General features: G+C 42.1%; 1 protein-coding gene across 1 annotated transcript; it reads right to left on the bottom strand.

The window, feature by feature from the left end:
* Positions 1-1,863: 1,863 nt before the first annotated feature.
* tbx21 (T-box transcription factor 21) lies at positions 1,864-21,862 on the bottom strand. Its single transcript, XM_061709049.1, has 6 exons — positions 21,100-21,862; positions 12,284-12,438; positions 6,095-6,216; positions 5,153-5,311; positions 4,182-4,243; positions 1,864-3,819 (listed from the first exon to the last, which is right to left on the bottom strand). The coding sequence occupies exons 1-6, from the start codon at positions 21,651-21,653 to the stop codon at positions 3,000-3,002; spliced, it is 1,872 nt and encodes a 623-aa protein (XP_061565033.1). The 5' UTR covers positions 21,654-21,862; the 3' UTR covers positions 1,864-2,999.
* Positions 21,863-22,838: the final 976 nt, after the last annotated feature.

Genomic DNA, 22,838 nt, shown 5'->3' on the forward strand with positions numbered 1-22,838 from the left:
CCAAATGACGACGATTTAATTATTTTTTTTTTTTATGTTTATTGTTTTTATGTTCAATGTCAGCTGTTACAAAGTTGATGCCAGTCTTTTATCAGGCACCATCATATTTTTTGTAACGTTTACCTTTTGTATCGGCAGCTTCTTAATAGCAGCAAAAGGCAATGGGGGGTTCATCCCAGCCAGAGGAATAATTTGTTGCCTCAGAACTACAGGATCTGTTACAAGTCCCCTTTCTGAAAGGGTGTTCAACTCAGGGAGGAACAAATATTGTTAAATTGTTATTATTGTTTAAATTATTCAAAGGTTTGTGTAAAGAAGACAAGAGATGTTTATTGTTATTATATTTTTGTTCAGCTGTTGCAAAGTTAAAGTAATAAGTGCAATAAATTTTATATTGGAAAAAAATCGTGAGAGAATCGTGATCTCAATTCTAAGCAAAAAAATCGTGATTCTCATTTTGTCCAGAATCGTGCAGCCCTACATGAGACCATGAATGTTTGGTTGCAGTCACATAAAAAAACATGCAGGCAATATTTGTGTCTTCCCAGTAAAGTCTGGATTAGCCCTACTTGACGCCGAGTGCCTGCCTGTTGCCCCCCAGTGTTGTCTGACTCCATTAGCACACCTGCCGAGGAATGAGGGGCACATCTCTGATCAGCTCCGACTGTGGCCGAGCTTCTGTCAGCCGCTGTCACCACATGATAGGCACCGAGACGAGGGGGGAAATTCAGAGTGTCCGCCTGGTCACTCTGGGCTTCCTGTTCATGGGGGGCTGCAGCTGACAGGGCCGGCTTTGTTTACTTACAAGTGCATGTGGGGCATCCTCAGGGACCCGCGTCCAGCTCGCCTGGAGGACTGCACTGCTCTCGTTGGATGGCAGCAGTGTGGAGGAAAAGAGCAGCATACGACCGTGTAAATCAAGCTTTACGACACCACTAAGTCGTTATCAATGCTGTTATGGATTATGGGCTTTGTGCGATGACATTTCGCATCAACCAGTTGTTCGGAGGTCAGGACCTTTGCTCTTTGTGCAAGCAAACAAGTGTCCATTATGCTAAGAAGTTTAGTCTTGTCAAATAGAGCATCTATCTGTGTAAATGACCCCAAAACTGAAGCAAAAATAAAGGATTATGATTTAAAATTGAAGCCTTTTGATTTAAAAAAAAGAAGTGGTGACAGGTTTCCATCAAAGATTCAAACCTTCTTCCAATTGCCCTCAGTGAGATGATGTTGTCATTGACTTCACTCGGACTGCTTGCGTTTGATATACCACAAAGCAGAATAATCACAGTGAAGATATTCTTTGAATGATGCAATCTAAAGATTATCTTCACACCTTCAAATTACAGAGATGCTTCTTCGGAGGTGCTAAACTGTGAACCAGCTTTGGAAACTCCCATCCCACATGCCCCTGTAACATCAGATTAGCTCATCCAACAGTTTCACTTCATGAATCAAACGTTTGCACTTTGTGTCCAGTTGTGCAGCGACGTGAAACAGCGCTTTTCACATTTACGCCACTAGTTCTAGCAACCCCATAAAGCACCAGTGGATCATAACAAATATCAGTGGGAACATCAAGTACCGGTAGGTTTTATGGGCATGTTAGATTCAAAACATTTCTAGATATTGAACACCTTTTACCAACTGGCTGATTCACCTTTACTTTGTGTTTCCTTTTTGGGAGAACTAGGCTGTCGAAGACGGAGCTGGTAATCATGACGGGAAAAACAAACTTTATCAATAATCTTGTGATTGTTTCCACAATATATGTGTATCATTTCCTTCAATTTTTCCACGACCGCCCTGATGAACGCCTGATTTTTGAGAAGCAGGGAACATTTACAAGAAACATGAAACCAACACAACCACAACCGATCAGTTTCCATGACAACAGAGTAACCCGGACCCTGGCATGGCTAGGGTGCACAGAAACTGAATTTATACATCGATGAGGTTAATGTAAAACTTTATGTTTTCAAGTCAAAGATAGTCAAAGATTTTCAAGTATTGACACAATTCTTAAAAACTGATAACAATTATATTATCAAAGCTGATTTCAACAATTCATTGTTGGCGGTCTTGTAAACGTGTCCTCAGACACTGATAGTGAAGTTTGAGGTCAGTGTGGCCTTATGAATCACTGGCTTCTGTGTTTTAAATGTGTTTTGATGTGTCGGATTAAATCACAACGCAGCACAAACAGTTTATCTCACTATTTTACCCTCAAGTGTGTGAGATATGTTGTATGGTCTTAGTGGCGCTGACTCGCTACAGCCTGCTCTGGTTGGTGTTTTACTGAAACACAGAGATGCACGCACACGGTAGCCACTAATTAACCCCTTCAGGTTACTTGTGCTGAGCTCTTTCAACCCCCACTGACATTACTCTGCTCAAACAGATTCTGCAAAACTCCTCTGTGGCCACTAGTGGGCGCTGCACCGCGATGCTGGACCTGATTGGGCAGAGAAGAGTGGGTGAAAATGCAATTTCTGCACAGAATCATCCGGGGGAATGAATGAATGTCAGCATATTGTGAGGAAACGTTTCGATGGCTGGGTGGTGAGACAAGACATGGCAAAAGTGGCAGAGAAAGTGTTTGATGCAGAAAGAACAGACAATCCCCGCAGGCGTCTGTCAGGAAGCAGATATGCAGAACTTTTTTTTTTTCATATCTCCAGATGTTTCAAAGACTTCGGTCACACCTCTGTGTGTCTGTTTGTCGGTCATGCGACTGGAGGCCTGTGGCCCAGTCACATTCACTCCTGTTCACTCTGACAGTATCCTTGAAAGCTCCTCCTGTTATCACCTGACACTTCTGAGATGGGACTTAAAAACACGGACGGCTTCCCCGTGTTGAGGTTTATCGTGTTAGAAAAAAAGAGAGACTGTTCCAGCCCTTTCTCGTAACCTGACTGGACAGACATATACGTGTCCATGAGGGTGGTGTGGGAAGGTGTTGGGAAAGACTTCAGCAACCGGGGGGATGTGGAAGGTCTTCAGTGGGTGTAATAGCCATAATAGTCTGCATCACTGTTGCTATCCTTCTCACAGACCTCGCTGCTGCGAGGAGGTGGGGAGTTTTCAGTGCTGGACGTGTAGGGCGACACCTTCCTCTTCTTGTTGTCCCCGACGCTGCCCTCAAACAGGCCCGAGTCGGTGGAGTCTGCTGATTTCACGGAGGGAGGTTCGAGCCAGGCGTCCTCTGCCGCCACTCCCACAGAGTCTTTGGGCTTGTCCTGCAACATGGGTGTCTGCAAGGACTCGAGGTGTGTGTGCGGAGCTAGCCTGGGCTGGCCAGGCGACTTAGCAGAGGACGATGGTGAAGAGGAGGAGGATATGGGTCTGAACCAGCCCAGACTGGGCGTGGGTTTACTGGGGTTGGTGAGGTACTGTGGGGTGGGTCGGCTGGCGCTCCAGCCCGCTGAGGTGGCACCTGAAACGGACACGCTGGTGGATGCAAAAGGGTTGTCGGGGTAGTAGCTGAGGGCGTGGTGAGTGGGTGTCTGCAAGGGGAACGGCTTGTAAAAACCATTCCCAGAGAAGTCCCCTTCATAGGAGGAGGGGAAGTCGAGTCTGTTGGAGGACATGCCCTGCTGGGGGTGCAGGTACCATCTGCTGTGGGGTCCAGGACTGGAGGATGCATCTTTGTGCTGTTGGCCTAAACCGATAGTCTCGCGGCCGTAGAAGCGGCTCTGCGGCAGCGGGCTCATGTACTGTTCGGAGAGGTAGCTTTGGGGGTAGCAACTCCCTGGTAGCACCTGCTGGCTGTCTGTAGGCGAAGGGGTGAGGCGATCAGAGTCAGGAGGAGCATAAAGCCTATAGGCAGAGTGGAGGAGGAGGAGGAGGAGGAGGAGGAGGAGGAGGAGGAGGGGGAAGCAAGAGAGTGTGAGAAGAAAAGGAAAAAGAAAACGTGTTATTTCCTGCTCAAACCTCAAACAACTATCAAACATCTCTCAGCCCCTCACACCTTTCCACTGCAGCACGCTCACAAACAGGGCAGTAATTGCATCTATTTTAATATCAAAAGGCTGATATGAGCACTCGGGCATTTAAATGCCAGCGGAGATCCAGTCTCATTATTTATGCAATGTTCACACAACGTTTCTCATCCCGTGGAAAAGGAGAGGACGAATCCCAGTTTTCTCTTCACAAATGCAGCTATTTTCTAAATTACTTACGTGTCGTAATTGTCGCGGAAACCTTTAGCGAAGGGGTTATGGTCTATTTTCAGCTGAGTGATCTGTGTAGGGAATAGGAGGAGGGCAACAAGAGAATGTAAGCAAGGGGAAAAAAAGAAGGAGTGAGCAACCACGATGAAGAAACAAGAGCAGTCAGAAAGGAGGTCAGTGACTAATAATTAATAAGGCCAACATGCTATTACTTCTCATTTTGGAAAGAGTTGATCTTTAGGACCGGGGAGTGGGCGAGCACATCTACTGAGCCTCCCGCTGTATTCTGCCCTGGCATTAGAGACACTCTTACACGCTGTGTTTGAGCAGCTGTTAGAGATATAGTGAAGACAGCAGATACTGGAGGGGAGTGAGCCACCGTGCTCGGTCAGATGAGGTGAGCTGACTCCAGGCTGAACTCACCTACCTGATCATGCCATTGCTGACGTTTATGTCGTAGCATTTTCTAAATCAGACCCATGTAAAACACCAAGATATCGTTCTGACATTATACAGGTTACGCAACTTTGTTTGTGTTGTGATGGCTTTGCTGTGAACGATTGCACCCGATCACAACGATTAATCAGAATGAGCAGTAAGAGATTTACAGGACTGTCTCAGAAAATTAGAATATTGTGATAAAGTTTCTTTATTTTCTGTAATGCAATTACTAAAACAAAAATGTCTGAAATATTGCAAGCCTTTTATTATTTTAATATTGCTGATTATGGCTTACAGTTTAAGATTAAGATTCCCAGAATATTCAATTTTTTTGAGATGGGATATTTGAGTTTTCTTAAACTGTAATCCATGATCAGCAATATTAAAATAATAAAAGGCTTGCAATATTTCAGTTGATTTGTAATGAATCCAGAATGTATGACATTTTTGTTTTTGTAATTGCATTACAGAAAATCACAATATTCTAATTTTCTGAGACAGTCCTGTATATGCATTTTCATGCCAACGCGATTACTTACGTCTGCGTTCTGATAAGCAGTGACAGCAATGAACTGAGTCTCTGGAAAGACGAAGGTCTGGGCTTTGGACGACAGGAAGGGATCCTCTGAGCCATCCTCCTTCACCTCCACGATGTGCAGACGCGGCTGGTACTTATGCAGCGACTGGAGGACTATCATCTGGGGACAAGGAATGACAATAATTCACTTTCATGATACGTTTCTTCGGATGCCAAAGATAACTTATCGAGGAATTTACCCTTTACTTCACAGAAATACGATACAATCAGGAAATGTCAGGATTTTATTATTTTTATTACTTTATTTAAAGGGGACCTATTATGGCATCTAATACCTATTTTAAACAGGCCTTGAATGTCTTAAAAACAAGCTTTTGATTTTTTGCTAAATAAATTAGAAATTCAGCCTCTGAGCCATGTCTTTATCATCCCAGTCTCTAACCTCATTATCTATGCAGGATTCTGAGTGGGCGGGGCTATGATAATGAGGCACTGTGCTGATTGGCTGCCTGAATGACGCGTAGAAAATGGCGGAAGCTCCGGCCGGCGGAGTTGTTGTTGTTGTTCCGGCCAGAGTTAGTTGTGGGCGTGGTTTCACGCATCAGAGGCCAACCTCTGTAAATCGCTCCGTCGTTTTAGATAACGACAGGAGCAGAATCTGAATGGCTCGTAAAAGCCACATCACACTGGAAGGCTCATCCGGGCGGCTGTACAGACACTGCAGAATTTAGTTGCTTTCCTCCTTCTCTGAGTTGGCAGGCTGAGGGGAGACCACTTTATATATGTTAAAGCAAGATAAAACCTGTTTTTCATAATAGGTCCCCTTTAATAATAATAGACAGAAATAAAAAGGGAAACTCTTCGTAACTCATAGACAGACTAAGATGCCATGTTGGGATTTGTTGGATGAACCAAAACGTAGGAGACCGAAGGGGAAAGGCACCTGTGCCACGTTGTTGGTGCTGCCCTTGTTGTTGGTGAGCTTGAGCTTGCTGAACGACACCTCCTGTCTCATCCAATGAGCTCCAGTATTGGGAGAGTCTGGGTGCATGTACATCCTGTTTCCTGCAATGAACACAGCAACTGGTGAGCTGCAAACACGGTATCAGTAGGAGGACTTCTGGTTCAAGAGCTTGAATGATAATAAATCCAGAAAAAATGCCACAAAACAGGGATAAATGTAACATAAGCCGCTTAAAACTTGTAAGACAAGGAAGTCAAACTGATTCTCCAGTAAGAATAAATAATTAATCAAACTCACAATTCGGGCCAATAGATGTTTGTGGTGTGAGTTTTTACTACAAAAAGGCCCAGAGCTCTGGATGTCTGCAGAGTATTGACACAGTTGATCATAACATACTACTCAGCAGATTGGAAAAGTGGCTGGGACTTGTTGGATGAAAGTATATATATTAGAAGTAATTCCTTCTAGTAAGAGGAAAGCTGGAGACGCTGTCAGTTTTCCTGAAATGTCACATTTCCTGCAGCCGATCAAAACAATTTTAGAGGCAATAATTTTCACAGCATCACCACAGCGACCTACTAACCTTTGTATATGCTCACCGCATAAGTGCACTATTAGATCTAATTGAGGTTGTTGTACAAAAGGTTTTCACCACAGTTTCCACAACTGAAACATCAGAATGTACCTTTCTACAACACCTGGCAAATGTGTGACAACACCTTACAACAGTTTGCCTCATTTACATAACTGTGGTTTGTCTATCATAAATCACAGCCAAAATACAGTCTTGGTTGACTTGTCGTTTTTTTTCCTCGAGGTGTGAACATCTAATGATCTGATGAATCCAAAAGGGAGGTGGAAGAAACAAGGGTATGAGACATGGGAGCAGAGGTACGACATTAAATGGGACAATACAGGAAATCCACATTAATAATAAAGAAAACAAGGAGTTCCCACATTTAAATAGGCTGATATTTGACTATAGACACACGATATTTCACGTTTTTTCGTACCAACCTAAATTTCAGACCTATTCCATGAATTCTGGGACAGTGAAGCTTTTTTTGTGATGTTGAAATTCCTTCTCAGAACACTGAAAAGGTGTTGAGGTGTTGTTTTATCACACTGTTCTTGCAAACATGTCTTAAGCTGAGCAACAGTACTGGACATTACTGTCATTGTCATTTCAAACTTCCCCACACATCCTCTACTTAGGACAGACCGGGACTGCAGTCAGGTAAGAGTAAGCTCTTCCACCACAGGAATATCTGCTCAGCATGCAGACCATGTGATTATGCTTTGTGTTCTTTAAAAAAATGTCTGAACCTTAACCTAACCTTAACCTAATCTTAACCAAACCTAACCTTAACCTAACCTTAGCCCAACCTAACCTAAACTAACCTAACCTAATCCAACTTTAACCTAACCTTAACCTAACCTTAAACTAACCTAATCCAACCCTAACCTAACCCTAACCTAACTTAACCTTAACCTACCCTTAGCCTAACGTAAGCTAAACTAACCTAATCCAAGCTTAATTTAACCCTAACCTAAACTAACCTAACCTAACCTAAACTAACCTAACCTAACCTAACCTAATCTAACCTAACCTAACCTAAACTAACCTAACCTAACCTAACCTAACCTAACCTAACCTAATCTAACCTAACCTAATTTAACCTTAACCTAATCTAACCTAACCTAACCTAACCTAAACTAACCTAACCTAATCTAACCTAACCTAACCTAATCTAACCTAACCTAAACTAACCTAATCTAATCTAACCTAACCTAATCTAATCTAACCTAACCTAACTTAACCTAACCTAACCTAATCTAACCTAACCTAATTTAACCTTAACCTAATCTAACCTAACCTAACCTAACCTAAACTAACCTAACCTAATCTAACCTAACCTAACCTAAACTAACCTAACCTAATCTAACCTAACCTAACCTAACCTAACCTAACCTAATCTAACCTAATTTAACCTTAACCTAATCTAACCTAATCTAACCTAACCTAAACTAACCTAATCTAATCTAACCTAACCTAATCTAATCTAATCTAACCTAATTTAACCTTAACCTAATCTAACCTAACCTAACCTAACCTAAACTAACCTAACCTAACCTAACCTAACCTAACCTAATCTAACCTAATCTAACCTTAACCTAATCTAACCTAACCTAACCTAACCTAACCTAAACTAACCTAACCTAACCTAACCTAACCTAACCTAACCTAATCTAACCTAATCTAACCTAACCTAACCTAACCTAACCTAACCTAACCTAACCTAACCTAATTTAACCTTAACCTAATCTAACCTTAACCTTAACCTAACCCTAACCTAACCTAACTTAACCTAACCTAACCTTAACTTAACCTAACCTTAACTTAACCTAACCTTAACCTAATTTAACCTTAACCTAACCTAACCTTAACTTAACCTAACCTTAACCTAATTTAACCTTAACCTAACCTAACCTTAACTTAACCTAACCTTAACCTAATTTAACCTTAACCTAACCTAACCTTAACCTAACCTTAACCTAACCTAACCTTAACTTAACCTAACCTTAACCTAATTTAACCTTAACCTAACCTTAACCTAACCTTAACCTAACCTTAACCTAACCTAACCTAACTTAACCTAACCTTAACTTAACCTAACCTTAACCTAACCTAACCTTAACCTAACCTTAACCTAACCTAACTTAACCTAACCTTAACTTAACCTAACCTTAACCTAACCTTAACCTAACCTTAACCTAACCTTAACTTAACCTAACCTTAACCTAACCTTAACCTAACCTTAACCTTAACCTTAACCTAACCTAACTTAACCTAACCTTAACTTAACCTTAACCTAACCTTAACCTAACCTTAACCTAACCTTAACTTAACCTAACCTTAACCTAACCTAACCTTAACCTAACCTTAACCTAACCTTAACCTAACCTTAACCTTAACCTAACCTAACCTAACTTAACCTAACCTAATGTAACCTTAACCTAACCTAACCTTAACCTAACCTAATTTAACCATAACCTTAACCTTAACCTAACATAACCTAACCTAACCGTAACCTAACCTAACCTTAACCTAACCTAACCTAACCTAAACTAACCTTTACCTAACCTAAATGCAATCAAAGTGAACAACAGCAGGGAACAGAAGTGCAGTTTAAAAATGGATAAACTGTAAAACGTTTAAGGACCGATGTGAGACCAGTGTGTTGGCTGACAGGTAGCCTATGTTCCACCTCCACCTCACTGTCAGCTCCATGAAACATGTCGGCCTTGCAGCACTTTTAAAACACTGCTTTTGTGACATGTGGCTGCGTTTGTTCACATGTTCTCCAACATTTTCACAACGTATAAAAGAGGATAATAACAAAACTGACTCACTTTGCTATGTAATCTTTTTATAATTTTTTTCCTTCTTTAAAAAATGCTTTTGCTGATTTATTAACGGTGCAAAGCTTGCAGTTTCATCTAAAACTGCACATTTCAAACAGTTGAACAACTTCCACTAGTCGCTGAAACACAGTGAGCCATGAGACCCACTGCAGAGGTCATGTTTAGTTCGTCACGTCTGGGCTTGTAGCAACAACGTCCTGCAACGTGGCGCAGGGAAGGAGGGCAGCACAGGACAGCTCTTTGGGTGTGAATTGTTAGTGAAATCTGTGATTCATGTTTTCTTAGAAAAGAAAGACTGAAAACTTATGCAGATCATATTGAATCTTTGGCATTAGATCCCCCTGAATGTCACGCACTGCGGCTGAAGCAAGACGAAATGACGTACTTCCAGTAGAAGGGTGTACCTCTTATATTCTAATGTAGGTAACTTATGATCAAATAATAAGTCATCGCTACTCTGCAGAGTAAACCCTTTAAAGTGAAGCTACTCAAACACTACAGCTTTAATGAATCACATCCTGCAGAAAGCTCAATGAAGCAGATGATTTAAACAAAACCAGAAAGAAAAAAAGAAACAAGAATGCGGCTTTCAGCCTTCAGGTACGTCGTGACGCGTGTCATCGCTGCCACTGTGGCTGTGGATGTGTTGAGCTATTCCTAGAAAAACCCCTTCCTTGAGATCTTCAATGATGCATTGATCAGGACATTTTGATTCCTCACAGACGGACCAGACAGTTTGCACTTCTGCCTCGTTTTTTAGTTATTAAAACCGAATTAGAATAAAATGAATGTGCTCTTAGTGCAACATACACCCTCAGCCTAATGACTAAAGGTTCCCAGTGGAAAAAATAGTTTTTTGTGATTACAAGAACCTTCTTCTTACATGATGCCAGCCTTTGATTTCACGGTAAATAAATGCTCCGTCACAAAGTGAAAGTTGTGCACGCAGAAGGCTCAAAGCACCAAGAGTAAAAGCATAAAACACGCATGACATCATTGGGCCGAAGTAATCCTGCATCAATGGACACATCTCTTTACTGCTGCTTAAAAATGTATTATTTATTTATTAGATGGTCATTTATTGAGTGCAATATTTTTGTTGGATGTGTTCAGAAGTGCTGGCATACATTTTAAAGAAATGTACGTATATAAATGTGTTATATTAGGCAAGGCAAGGCAAGTTTATTTGTATAGCTCAATTCAACACAAGGTAATTCAAAGTGCTTTACATCAACATTAAAAGCAATTAAACAGTAAATAACAAATAAAATGAAATAAGAGATAAGAAAAGAGCTAAAATAATAAAAAGCACAAGTTGTTAAAAAATAAGGGCAGTAGAGTACAGCAGGTAAGTATGATTCAGTAAACAGTAATGTTTTTAGGAGCTGACAGTTGGAGCAGACCTCAGGTCTACAGGAAGTTTGTTCCACCGGTGAGGAGCAGAATAACTGAACGCTGCCTCACCTTGCTTGGTTCTGGTTCTTGGGAACCACAACAAACCAGATCCAGATGAACCTCAGGGGTCTGGGAGCTTCATAGGAACTAACAGATCAACCATGTATTTTGGTCCAAGACCATTCAGTGCTTTGTAGACCAGCAGTAAGATTTTAAACTCTATCCTTTGACTCACTGGAAGCCAGTGTAGTGATTTCATGGCCGGTGTAATATGGTCCAGTTTCCTGGTGTTTGTAAGGACTCTGGTGGCAGGTTCTGGATCAGCTGCAGCTGCCTGATTGATTTCTTGTTCAGGCCTGTAAAGATGCCATTGCAATAATCCAACCTACTGAAAATGAATGCATGAATACGTTTTTCCATGTCTTGTTTAGACAGAATACCCTTAATTCTAGCAATGTTTTCAGGTGGTAGTAGGCAGATTTAGTGATAAGCTTTAGATGGCTGTTGAAGTTCAGGTCTGAGTCAATAATTACACCAAGATTTCTGGCTTGATTTGTAGCTGTCAATGACATGGAGCCAAGGTGTTCTTGGGTGTTCTTGGGTGAAAGGGAAAAGATCAGCCAAGGATCTTTGGATCTTTGGATTTTTAGGGCCAAAAATGATCACCTCTGTCTTTTCTGCATTTAGCTGGAGAAAATTCTGGCACATCCACTCATTGATTTGGTGAATACAGTTACTCAATGAGATGAGGGGAATGTAGTCATGTAATGACACTGACATATAGAGTTGTGTGGCATAAGTATGGTAGGAAATGTTATGATGTTCCATAATCTGAGCTAGGGGTAACATATAGATGTTGAATAGAAGCGGTCCGAGAATAGACCCTTGAGGAACCCCACATGTGATCTTGGTTCTCTCAGACTCCTGGTTTCCAATTGAGTAAAAGAAGGCCCTATCTTGCAAGTAAGATTTAAACCATTGAAGCACAGTGCCGGTAAGTCCCAGCCACTTTTCCAATCTGCTGAGTAGTATGTTATGATCAACTGTGTCAAATGCAGCACTGAGATCCAGTAATACCAGAACAGATGATTTGCATGCATCATTATTCATCATTATTCAAATGAATATAATTAGTGGTGTGGCCAAAATCCAGACTGAAATATGTTAAAAAGATTGTTTTGCATCATCAAAGCATATTAGACAAAAATTCAATAACTTGGCTGCTTTCTCCTTAATTCTTTCTTTCCTGGTAATGTTGTGATCATATGCTGTTTCCATGACTGAGAAAGTGTTTCAGTCGACCTGAAAGACAGCTGCAGGTAAACCGTGCTGTTCTGTGAAATGTACCTGGCATGTTGCCCTCTGCTTTCCCACACTGGACCCACTTGCCGCCCTGGTACCTCCAGTGGTGCTGATCCGCCAGAACAACGTCCACGTAGACGTTATAGTGGGCGGATGGATCCAGAACACTGATATTGAAGCTCAGAAAGGGGAACATCCTCCTGGAGGAATAAAAGAAAAAAAATCAAAACTGTTGGCTTACATATATTTATATCAGCTTATTGGACCTTAAAACAGTCTGTTACTTGAATAAAAGTATAATTTTTGATAAAGAACCAAACTGCAGGGGCTTGTAAAGGTGGGGGGTTTCTTCACCGGCTGAAGAAAGAGGTGGAGGGAAAAGCTGACAGTGTAGGTGAATATTTAATGTTGCTGTTAATAAAAGATGGCCCAGAAGATGCTCTTGATTGCTGCAGCTTTACATGTTGAACTTGTTTTGACCACCAAGGGCTTCAGTGAGACGGGGTAACCGGGAGGTCGGGGCGTCCCCGGGTTCACGGCCGGGGAAGGAGCACGGGAAGCTGGCGATATGACACACAACCAGAAGATGACATAACGACACAAAAAAAATCCCTCAAAGACCCTTAAGTATACTCTAAACATCAGCAGTTCAGTAGCAGTTTTAACATCCTGACCCAAAAATGCTTTATTGCTGTAATGTAAAATGATGATGACTAATTAATAAATCAATTAGTCAACATCATACATTATCTTGCAGCAATTGTGCCCAAATATAATCATGAAACGAAGCCACAGACTTAATCGCGGTTAGCTCTGTCTACATTTTAGGGAATTACCCTGAGAGCAGAGCCATTTCTTCTGGGGGTTATATTCAAGAGAACATAGAAAAGGTTATTTATTGTTTCTAGTCATCAGCATGAACTGACACAATACTGCACTGGTATTTTGAGCTCATGACCACTCATGCACACGCCTTGAGTTTATGGACACAAAAGAGCCAGAAGTTAAAATAAACTAGTAGGTAGTGAAGCTTCCCCGGCTCCTCATCTGTAAAGCAGTCACATCAGATGTTGAGGATGGGAGGGGAAAGGTTTCCTCTACTTTCCAAGTGGTAAATGATGCCATTTCCTTTAACGATGCCTGCAGGTGATCAGCGTGTTGACCTTATGAATTAGGTGTTTGATAGGTAGCCCGTTTATGTTTGACCCTGGCTAACTGCTCATCAGGCTGTGGAGCTTTTGTACCAGGTTACAGGGAGCTCATGCCGCCCTTCGTCCCCATCGCCATGCTGCCAGCTTCAAAGTGAAGCAGGATTCACAGGGGGGCACTACAGTCTCCATCATCCCACACATGTAGCGACAATCTGTCACAAGATCAGAGGCATGCACTTTCACCTGAAAACATGCACCTTTCTGCAGTTTCCACTGTACGCTACGTTACGCAGGCAAGATGCAGGATGTCACCCCAGTCAGTGTTCAAGAGAAATGAGAGAAGTGTGAATCCTGCCTAATTTAGGAGCAGAAGTCACCGTTGATGATGTCAATTTGAATAAAAACTTCTGGCTATAACGAAGGGGTGGGGGTGGGATTAGATTTATAGAAGCGATTGCTGTGTTCAAGAAAGTTCATGTCTTAAATTAGTCATTGTAAGACACACACACATGCACACACAGATGCACACAAATAGACCATTCGCACTAATTTGTCTCTCCTCTGGAGAACTTTGGTAGAGTTAGAACACGCGTGAAGAACCTACCCAAACCTGTTTGATCCCAGCCTGACCCACATCTGCACCTTTGTTGACCCATATTTGCCCTTGAACGATGATGCTGACTCAAGGTGAGTTTTGCTGCTTAAACTCAGCCACATGTTCAAATCTTCCTCTTCTTTGGGTGTACGGTCCCAACTGGCCCTCGGAACACTCACTGTAACCCATGTCAAGGCGCGCCTGGGGCAAGTGGGACACATCTGACCCACATGAGACCGTACCCATGTAAGCACCAGTTCATGACCTTTGGCCCACATAACACTCGACCGTGTCATAACTGAGCCACGAGCAGCAAAAGCAGCCCAGATAAGGCCCAAATGTTTCTCCAACCGTGTGTTCTGGATCAGTGGATGACATTAAAAATACTAAGAAGAAAATCAATACATGGTAAAAGCTGGCGCTAGATCTAATCACTCTATTTTAGCATTTTCTCTCCCACTCTTTGTCGTAGCAACACCGTTATCAGATCTCGTCTTTCGTTTCACACCTTAAGGATGAAAACATCAGTACACCAGTTGCTGTTACGCTGCTGTGAATATTTTCAACACATCCTTTCATTTAGGTTAGCCTTCACACAAGTGACTGCTGTGCTTGTGAACACCAAACCACAGACAAAGTGGTTGAGTGACGACGAATGTTCGAGAGACCAGAAATTGTACGTTTCCCCCAAAACGGCGAGGGATATCCTGGCTGCTGAGACGACAAACATGCACAAGACACTCCACAGTCGGGGTTTGAACCAGCAACAGACTTAACTAGCACCACAACATGCTGCCCTGCAACCTACAAATGTGCTTAAACTCTTTATTTTTACACTAACTTTCACATAGTTGCATGTAAGTTGCCAATATATTGATTTGATCCCACAATACATACCCTGGCGGTTTAAGGGAATGCTTTATTGATACTACACAGAAAAGATAATACACTTTCAATGATGCATTTGCTGCTCCTTATTCCTACATTTAAGCTGCAAATGTGCAGTTCTCGCTCTGAGAGAAATGGTGAAGAGCCTGTGCGGGTTATTGCTGCGTCTGGTGCAGACGTGCATGTGAACAACCACAGCCGAGGGCGAGCACACACTGTGGTAGGATCTAGCATCCATCTGCCATGTCATGCAACTCAGCTTTTCTTTATTTCAGAGGAAATGAACGCACTATTGTGTGGACGTGCAAAATGAGTTGTGAAATAAAATCTTTCTTTATTTCTCCAGCGCTTTAATCCTTTGATTGAAGCCATCGACTGTTGGGTTTTTGTCTGCACTCCTTTTGAAAGTCTTTGCATATCATAACATGTAAAAGGTGAAACTTTCCCAAGAATTTATGGGAATAGGAAATGACGTGGTAAAACCTGTTCTGGTGTGATCTGAAAGTTTAATGCCACGGAAACACACTCTTCACTGGTGAGACAAAACCCCACATGGAATGGTCCCAGTTGGGTCTTTGTGGATACATGGTAAGCTCGGTTTAACGATCATTCGTGGCACTCTGTAGAAACACAATCACGGCAGCAGCTCTTTGGGGGCTTGCAAAGAACAGGTGAAAGAGATCCTCTTCCACTGTCAAGTTTAATATAAGTCAAGGCACAAACTCTTACAAATGTCATCAACCCACCTTCACACTGCGATCATACGCCACAAGGTGGATCAATAGCCATCGTTTTGCTCCTCTGATATTGTCAGTTCTCTTATATTGAAGCCTTTTATAGGAAATCAGAACTAGATGAAGGGGGAAACCATAGAAAACACAACACAGAGATATTTGCATGTGGGGGTGGCTCTTAGGCTTTCTGTACAGAGTGGCTCAGAGAAGCTGCAACACAATCAACACATGTTAGCATGCAGTTATTTTCAGAGCGGTGGCATTGTGGTGACGATGGGTAGACTCACTGAGCTGCTCTACCTACAGCGTCTCACACGCACTTTTGTCTCGGTTCATTATTTGAAACTGTCTGCAGCAAGGCTGACGCATCTGCAGGAATCAGAGCTTCAGCTGGTAGCTACGCAGCAGCCAGACATGCCGCCACTCCGATCCATAAGCACTTCACTGGAACAACAAATGTCTGACGCTTCCTCGCTCTGCTCCAGACACGTGTGCACAGGCACACTCACGGCAGCAGCGATCGTCAGCAGGAGTGTGGTGAACCGGCCGGTTATACAGAGACAGTGACATTTCAAAAAATCAAAATAAAGTGTGTGCATGTTGGGGGGGAGCGTAAGGGGAGGAGGGCTGGCTTCAGGTTGACAGAGGACATGGGAAGGGGCAACCGCGGGGGGAAGTGGAGGTTATATCGAGGCGAAAGGAAAGAGCAGAGGGTGGAGAGAGCGGAGGGAGGGAGGGATGCAGGGTTTGTCCTGGGGATGAATGCAGAAGCTTGAGAGGAAGAGAGAAATTCACCGATTCACCAGGGAGAGGACTTTTCTGCATGAGTGCACCCGCTGATTCATCTGGACAGGAGCTCAGGTCCAGTTTTTGTCACCGTGCGTGCGTTTGATCATCTGTGACGAAAACATGCCAGTCTACAGCTACTGCTGGACACGAGCACTCTTTTAACACGCCCGCACTCTTGTTTGTGTATTGACTTATTTCAGATGAGAGGTGAAACGTCTTCAAGACACTCATGCAAGACCGGTTGTCTTCGTTTAACGCTTAAGTAAACTGTGACCACATGATTGACAACCTTCACAGATTCACTGCTTTGGCTTTCAGCTACGTTATAGAGATGAAGGTATCATTCTGCATTTCTGTTGGAAAAATGGTATTTCTCTAAACACCTCTGATTCCCCAAGACTTGACTTAATTTATCGTAGATAATCTATGAACCCTTTGAGAGGAAAAATCAGAGAGAGAGAGAAATAAAAACTGCTCTCAGTCATATTTAAGCGTGCCTGTACCTCTGGGAGGTCCTTTGGTATCAGCGCAGTCATGCTCTGGACTGGATCTCAGCTGTAAACGCTGCTTTGGATGAGCAGCTGATTAGGAGAGCCGGCGGTGTCTGAAGAAACCTGGGGTTATTATTTCTGTAGATCCATGCTCAACTTTTATAAAGATTCAATTTCAGAGATAGTGGGTTTTTAGTCTGGCTCTTCTTTGCCATCCGGATATGTTTAAGAAGGAACGAGTGTCAGACAAAATCAAACAAAACTTCAAAAACCAGAAGCGGGTTCAGGTGATCAACTGGAGCAACACGTACAAAGCTCATCACACTCACTTATAGCCCTCCGAATGGTTCATCAACTGATCCACAACTACCCATCCTCCATCCATCCCTCCATCTTTCAATTTTTTAGCTGCAAATATTTGTGGAACTGGGTTAAAACTATATTTTTAGCAGAAAGTGTGGCTCTTAATCCTCTTTTTTTTAAAGTTACAGGACAAAACTCAGGGAACGTGGGGTGCTTAAATTAGGCTTTAGATGATGGGATCATTATACGTCAGTCGGAACTGGAATTGCAGCATTCATTAAAAACATCTAATGGAACGTGTCGCTGTTCTCTAAATAGCTGTACAATGCATTAAAGTCATACTCATTTCTAGTTCTCTCTCTCTAATCATCCTGGTAACTAAATAAACTATAAAAATAACAACATGAATTGGCCCTGCAGCTCAAATTGTGCAGGACGTTACTTGCAAGATAAGAGGAAGTAGTTGTTTATCTATTTGAAAATATTGGTACTTAATGCTTCTGCGGAAAGCTGCATAGACACCCATACAGCTGAACAGGAAATGACAGGTCATACTGTTAAAACCTTGAAATACCTACTTCTGCTTTCAGAGGCAGAAAATGAATACACATTACTTCCTAACATTCTCCTCTTCTTCAAAGGTCTCCACCTCATTGTTGTCTGTGATCACTGGCATGTTTCGTGTGACACACTGAAAGGCCTGAAACCTGGCACAATGGGACACAAGACACCCACGCTTCTTTCCTCCGTGGTATGAAGTGATGCGTTACCTATTTTGAAAAGAGGATTTTACAATCAAGAAAGAAAGGTGTTTTGCTAAGCAGCTGCAGTCCACTGAAACAAATACTTCCTGTTCATTAAATATTTATTAACATCTTGTAGGAGTCAAAAGACGATTTCTATTTCTATGTTTTTTTTTCTTGCATCTCTCACCTGGGTTGAAACGTGCTACTCAGTCAGTAGCTTGTGGTGACTATTCTTAAAAAAAAAAATCAAAAAAAATCAAAGCATTGTTTTGCTCTGAAAACTACCTGACATCAAACTGATGCTGGTTACCGTTTGGAGTCAGCGGAGCAGAGAGAGCAGACGAGCATGGTTCCTCTGAGTGCAAAGTTTGGCATTATTTCCCTAAAAGTTGTCTCTCTGCTTTTTTTCTTCCTCTGTCAAGGTCAAGCAAAATTGTGCATTATTTTTATAATCATCAATAGGCGTTATTGCTTCTGAATTGTCTCATTCAGTCAAAAGTTCACATGTGGTTCCAAACTCATGTACAGATTTAATTGAAATCTCCATTTAAAAAAGTCCCTTAAAATGAAGCTGCTTCTTGGAAACAGTTGCAGGGAAAACTTTGCTTGTTTGACTCATGTCTGAACCAGAAACACGCCAGGTGTGGACCAGCACACTGGCCCAACAAGTCAATGAGGAGAAAAAGAAAGAAAACAAAACTTCACTTTCTTTTTTCAGCTTTAGTCACTAGACTTTTTGTCTAAAACTGTCAGAAAACCCCAATTATTTTTAATGTGAATATCTTTCTTTGTTAATATGCTCGACATATTTAGCAACATCAACTTTCGCTCTGGTACCTTGATCTCGATCTTCCGCCTCTCTGCACCCTTCGCAAACTTTGCCTCAGTCCAACGGAGGCCGCGGATACGGCCTGAAATGGCAACAACTTGTGCGGTGGTCTGAATTTAGCCCGAGAGAGGTGGAAGAGTGGGCCCCCCCTCTGTGCTACAGGTCATGAAAACGTGTCAAACTTTCAAAGCCCAGGTGTGGTACATGAGCAAAACTTCTGAAAGAGCTGTCAGGCGGTGCACCGAGCGTCTCGTGGAGGCTGAAGAAAGCCGAAAAAAAGAGAATCTAGTCTTTTACTTCCTGAACTTCAAAGGTCCCTCACCTTCTCAGCACTGCTGTGTGGAGCCTCGGCGGTGTTTGACCCTTCTCTTCTCATTCCTCTCCTCTACCTGTGTTTTGATGAACATTGCAGACCCCCGGACTCCTCCATGAAACCACTGCAAAATAACTGTGGGAGCTGGACTGCAGGATGAAAATTTAAGGAGGATATTGCCTCTGATATTTAAAACACATCCCTCTTCTTCTTCTTCATCTTCTTTTTCTAGTCTCTGCTCAACTTCGCCAAAAACTGGCCTTCTTTTTTGTATTTTGTCATCTTCATCAGTTAACGTGTGGCACTTCTCTTTGCACGTGTAAGATAAAGAACACGGAAGTTTTTTAATGTCAGCAATTGAAATTTTCGAAATATGAGGTCTGTGGTTTCTTTTTTCTCTCTTTTTTTTGCACGACATGAAAATGTGCTTTTTCTCACATGTGGAAGGATAACACCTCCACACCCATTTAAGCAACCTGTTATTATTGTGTGCAGCATTTGTTCAAATAAGTCTCAGGTGTTTGTATGCAACTCTTTTTTTATTCTTAATTTTTTGGGGGCTGTCAGGGTCAGTGAAATTAACAGCTTAAAAATAAACAAATAAATGTATAAATAAAAAATCTATTTAATTATGTTTCTGGAAGGGAAGCACGAAATGTCAAATAACATAACTAAATAAATAACTAGCACATAGCACATACAAATGCACAGACACACATATTTAGTAAAAATAACAAATGATCTTTTTGCATATATATATATATATATATATATATATATATATATATATATATATATATATATATATATATATATATATATATATATATATATATATATATATATGCGTGTGTATATTAGATCCACATGCCTTCCACTCATTTTGATAAAAAATGCCAGCGAGTGAAGTCACTGTAAATATCACTGTCCTATTATGTGACAAAGCAATTGTTTCCTGAGCACAGATCCGAGCCATGAGAAACCAATCGCCTGAAACCTTCTGTCAAACACAAGTGTGGCATATTATAGGATTAATCCTCATGGACGTGACTGCATCTTAATGCTCGCTGACCTGTCAGAGCAGCCCGGCAGCGCCGTCTCTCTCCTCCTCAGGTCGGCAGCTCTGTGCTCTGCTCCGGCTGAGAGATTCTCCCGCGACACCTCTTTCTTCCCCTCTGCTTCATTTTTAATCACAATTTCAGCACAGCTTATCAATTTTAAAGCCACCCACTTCAGTTGGGGCTGAGGTTTCATTATCAAGGTGTCTTTCTTCCTCCAGATGTCATCCTCTCAGTTTGATGCCACACAGATTTCTTTTAAAGCTGTTGATATTGTAGTAGGTAATATTGACAGCTAATGCGTGAAAATACAGTAAAGGAGTGTAAATAGAAATAATTAGAGTAATAAAATAATAGGTAGAGTAATAAATAGAGTACTTTTTGGTGTTGCACAGTAGACACCAGAGGTCAAGGAGCAGGCCTGGAGCTGATGTCGACTCTTTCACCAGTTATTTAACTCCACAGCAACTGTTGCTCAAAACAAATTTCAATCCGGTCAAAAAAGAAATTCAATTAAAAATCTATCAGATATAAAGACGTTAATATAACGCTATTACTGGACCTCTCAAGGGTTAGTACAATTTAAATATTTTAGTTATTTTAATTATTTGTACGCTTTCACTTGTTTTAATTTGCTTTAATTTTGCTAAAAAGTGAAGTGGACATCCGTGACATTTCTTTTAAATGCGGTTTCATAGATCACTTTAATCATTCTCACAAACTAAAGACCCCAAACTGCAGACCTACAAGACTAGTTCAGAGAAACCTCCACTCTGTGATCTCTCAAAGCTAAACTCTTGGGGGACATTTATTATTGTTTTAAGAGCGCAACGTAAGCAAAAGCGACAGGACCAGGGTGCGGAGTTGGCAGTTTCTCCAGCCCCTTTAACATACCAAAACTTGCCAGACACTTTTTTTTTTACTATCGTGGGGATTCAAGTATAATTCGTTTTTTAAGGCTCACCTTCCCTGCTTGGTGATGATCATCTCGGTCTGGAATTTGTGGAACTTGGCCCAGAGCGGGTAGTTATTGAGCAGCGCCTGCGTCTTGCCGCACACCTGTAGCCCAGGTAAAGGGTAGAGGGGCGACCGCTGGTAGCCGTGCTGGAAGCCGCTGGGGTAGTTCTCCGGAGAGGGCACAGCGTACGCGTCTTTGGCTCCCGCGGGAAAGCCGTCCCCCGCCGCCGGGATGAAGCCCTGGCTGGCCGCGCTCCTCGGCGGGGAGCGCACGGCGCCGTAGGGGCAGCCGCCGAGCGGCTGCGCGTAAAACCTGCCGGGCTGCGCTGCGTACGCGCCCACCGCCTGCTCCGAGTGGTAGCCGGGCAGAGACAGCGCGTCCTGGCCGCTCTGGACAGAGTCCGGGTAGTAAAACCTGGCGTCCTGGATCCCCATCTTAAACTCTGCTAGATCCTTCCCGCCGCGGTGGAGGTGACTGCTGATGTCGGCGTTCTTTCCGAAAGTTTGCGTTTCAGTCCCATTCAACATGCTGAGGTAAAGGTTGCCACCTATGCCGCCCATTTGCAGCCTCGCTCCCGGACTGTGTCAAATGTCATAAGTCTTACTCAGGCGTCCAGTTGAATAAATGCATGTACGGTGTAAAAAAAAAAAAAAAAAAAAAAAAAAAGTCCCTAAACAGCACGGGCTGGACTGTTGTCTTCACCAAACCGCACTGACATGGTGTGAATGTTGGACTCCCTCACAGGCTAAGACATAAAAAACATTTCTCCCTCCCCGTTTACACTATTTATCGATACGCTTTTATTTTATCCAATACCAAAGAGTGATTGTCTTTTACTTGGCGCATGGAGACACCGCCAGTAATTCAAACACATGCTCAACTTTCTAACCTGTGATATAGTAGCGCTCCCGGAGGTGTGTCTGACGCGCAGGGGAGTCCGCGATAGGCTCCTCAGACAGAAAGCCAGACCCTCATCACAGTCAGTATAATGGAATAAACACTCCCTGTGCAGCAATGGATGGAGTTTAACCACATTTAAAAGGAATTTATTTAAAATGCGAGATCGGATGTTATTCACTCGCAGCCACAATATGTTTTTATTTATTTCTGCAGTTTGGTTGTTCAAAGTTTTTGCACATAAATTATTAATAATATAATATGTTTTAAAGCGCCGAACTGAATACAGGCCAAAAATGTAACTTAAAATCACAGGACAATAAATAAATTATACATCCATTAATTCCAATAAACAGTCGTGAAGCCTACAAGTGATTAGTGAATAAAAGTGGACCTGTGAGTTTTACTTTTCTTAATGAAATCGTGGCAATGTTGCTCTTAGTGATGATTTCTGGCCCTTTTTTTTCTAAAATACAAGCTTCGTCGTGACACGGCTCCAATTTATTGTAATTTAGCCAAATCTGTGGAAGTGCTGAAAACAAGAGCTTCGCCCACTCTTTGCGCCGCTCTTTCACCTTTTCACTTTTTCCTCAACATAAACCAACTTGATAATTGAATCACCAGCCTGATTTTGTTTTCAATTTCCGTTTGACTCATAATGCGCCTCAAAAAAGAAGCAGAAAAAAGTTATATTTCGTAGGTTGTTTTAGTCGGGTTTTTTTCAGTGCTGAAGCAAAGCCCGTTTTTGAAACCATACACGCATTTAAGCGCCTTGTTATTAAAGTTGTTATACCCAGACACTAAAAACGTATTTAGAAATAAATAAATAAACGAAAATATAACTTTTA

Source organism: Cololabis saira, chromosome 19 (genome assembly GCF_033807715.1).
Source record: "Cololabis saira isolate AMF1-May2022 chromosome 19, fColSai1.1, whole genome shotgun sequence".
NCBI lineage: Eukaryota > Metazoa > Chordata > Actinopteri > Beloniformes > Belonidae > Cololabis > Cololabis saira.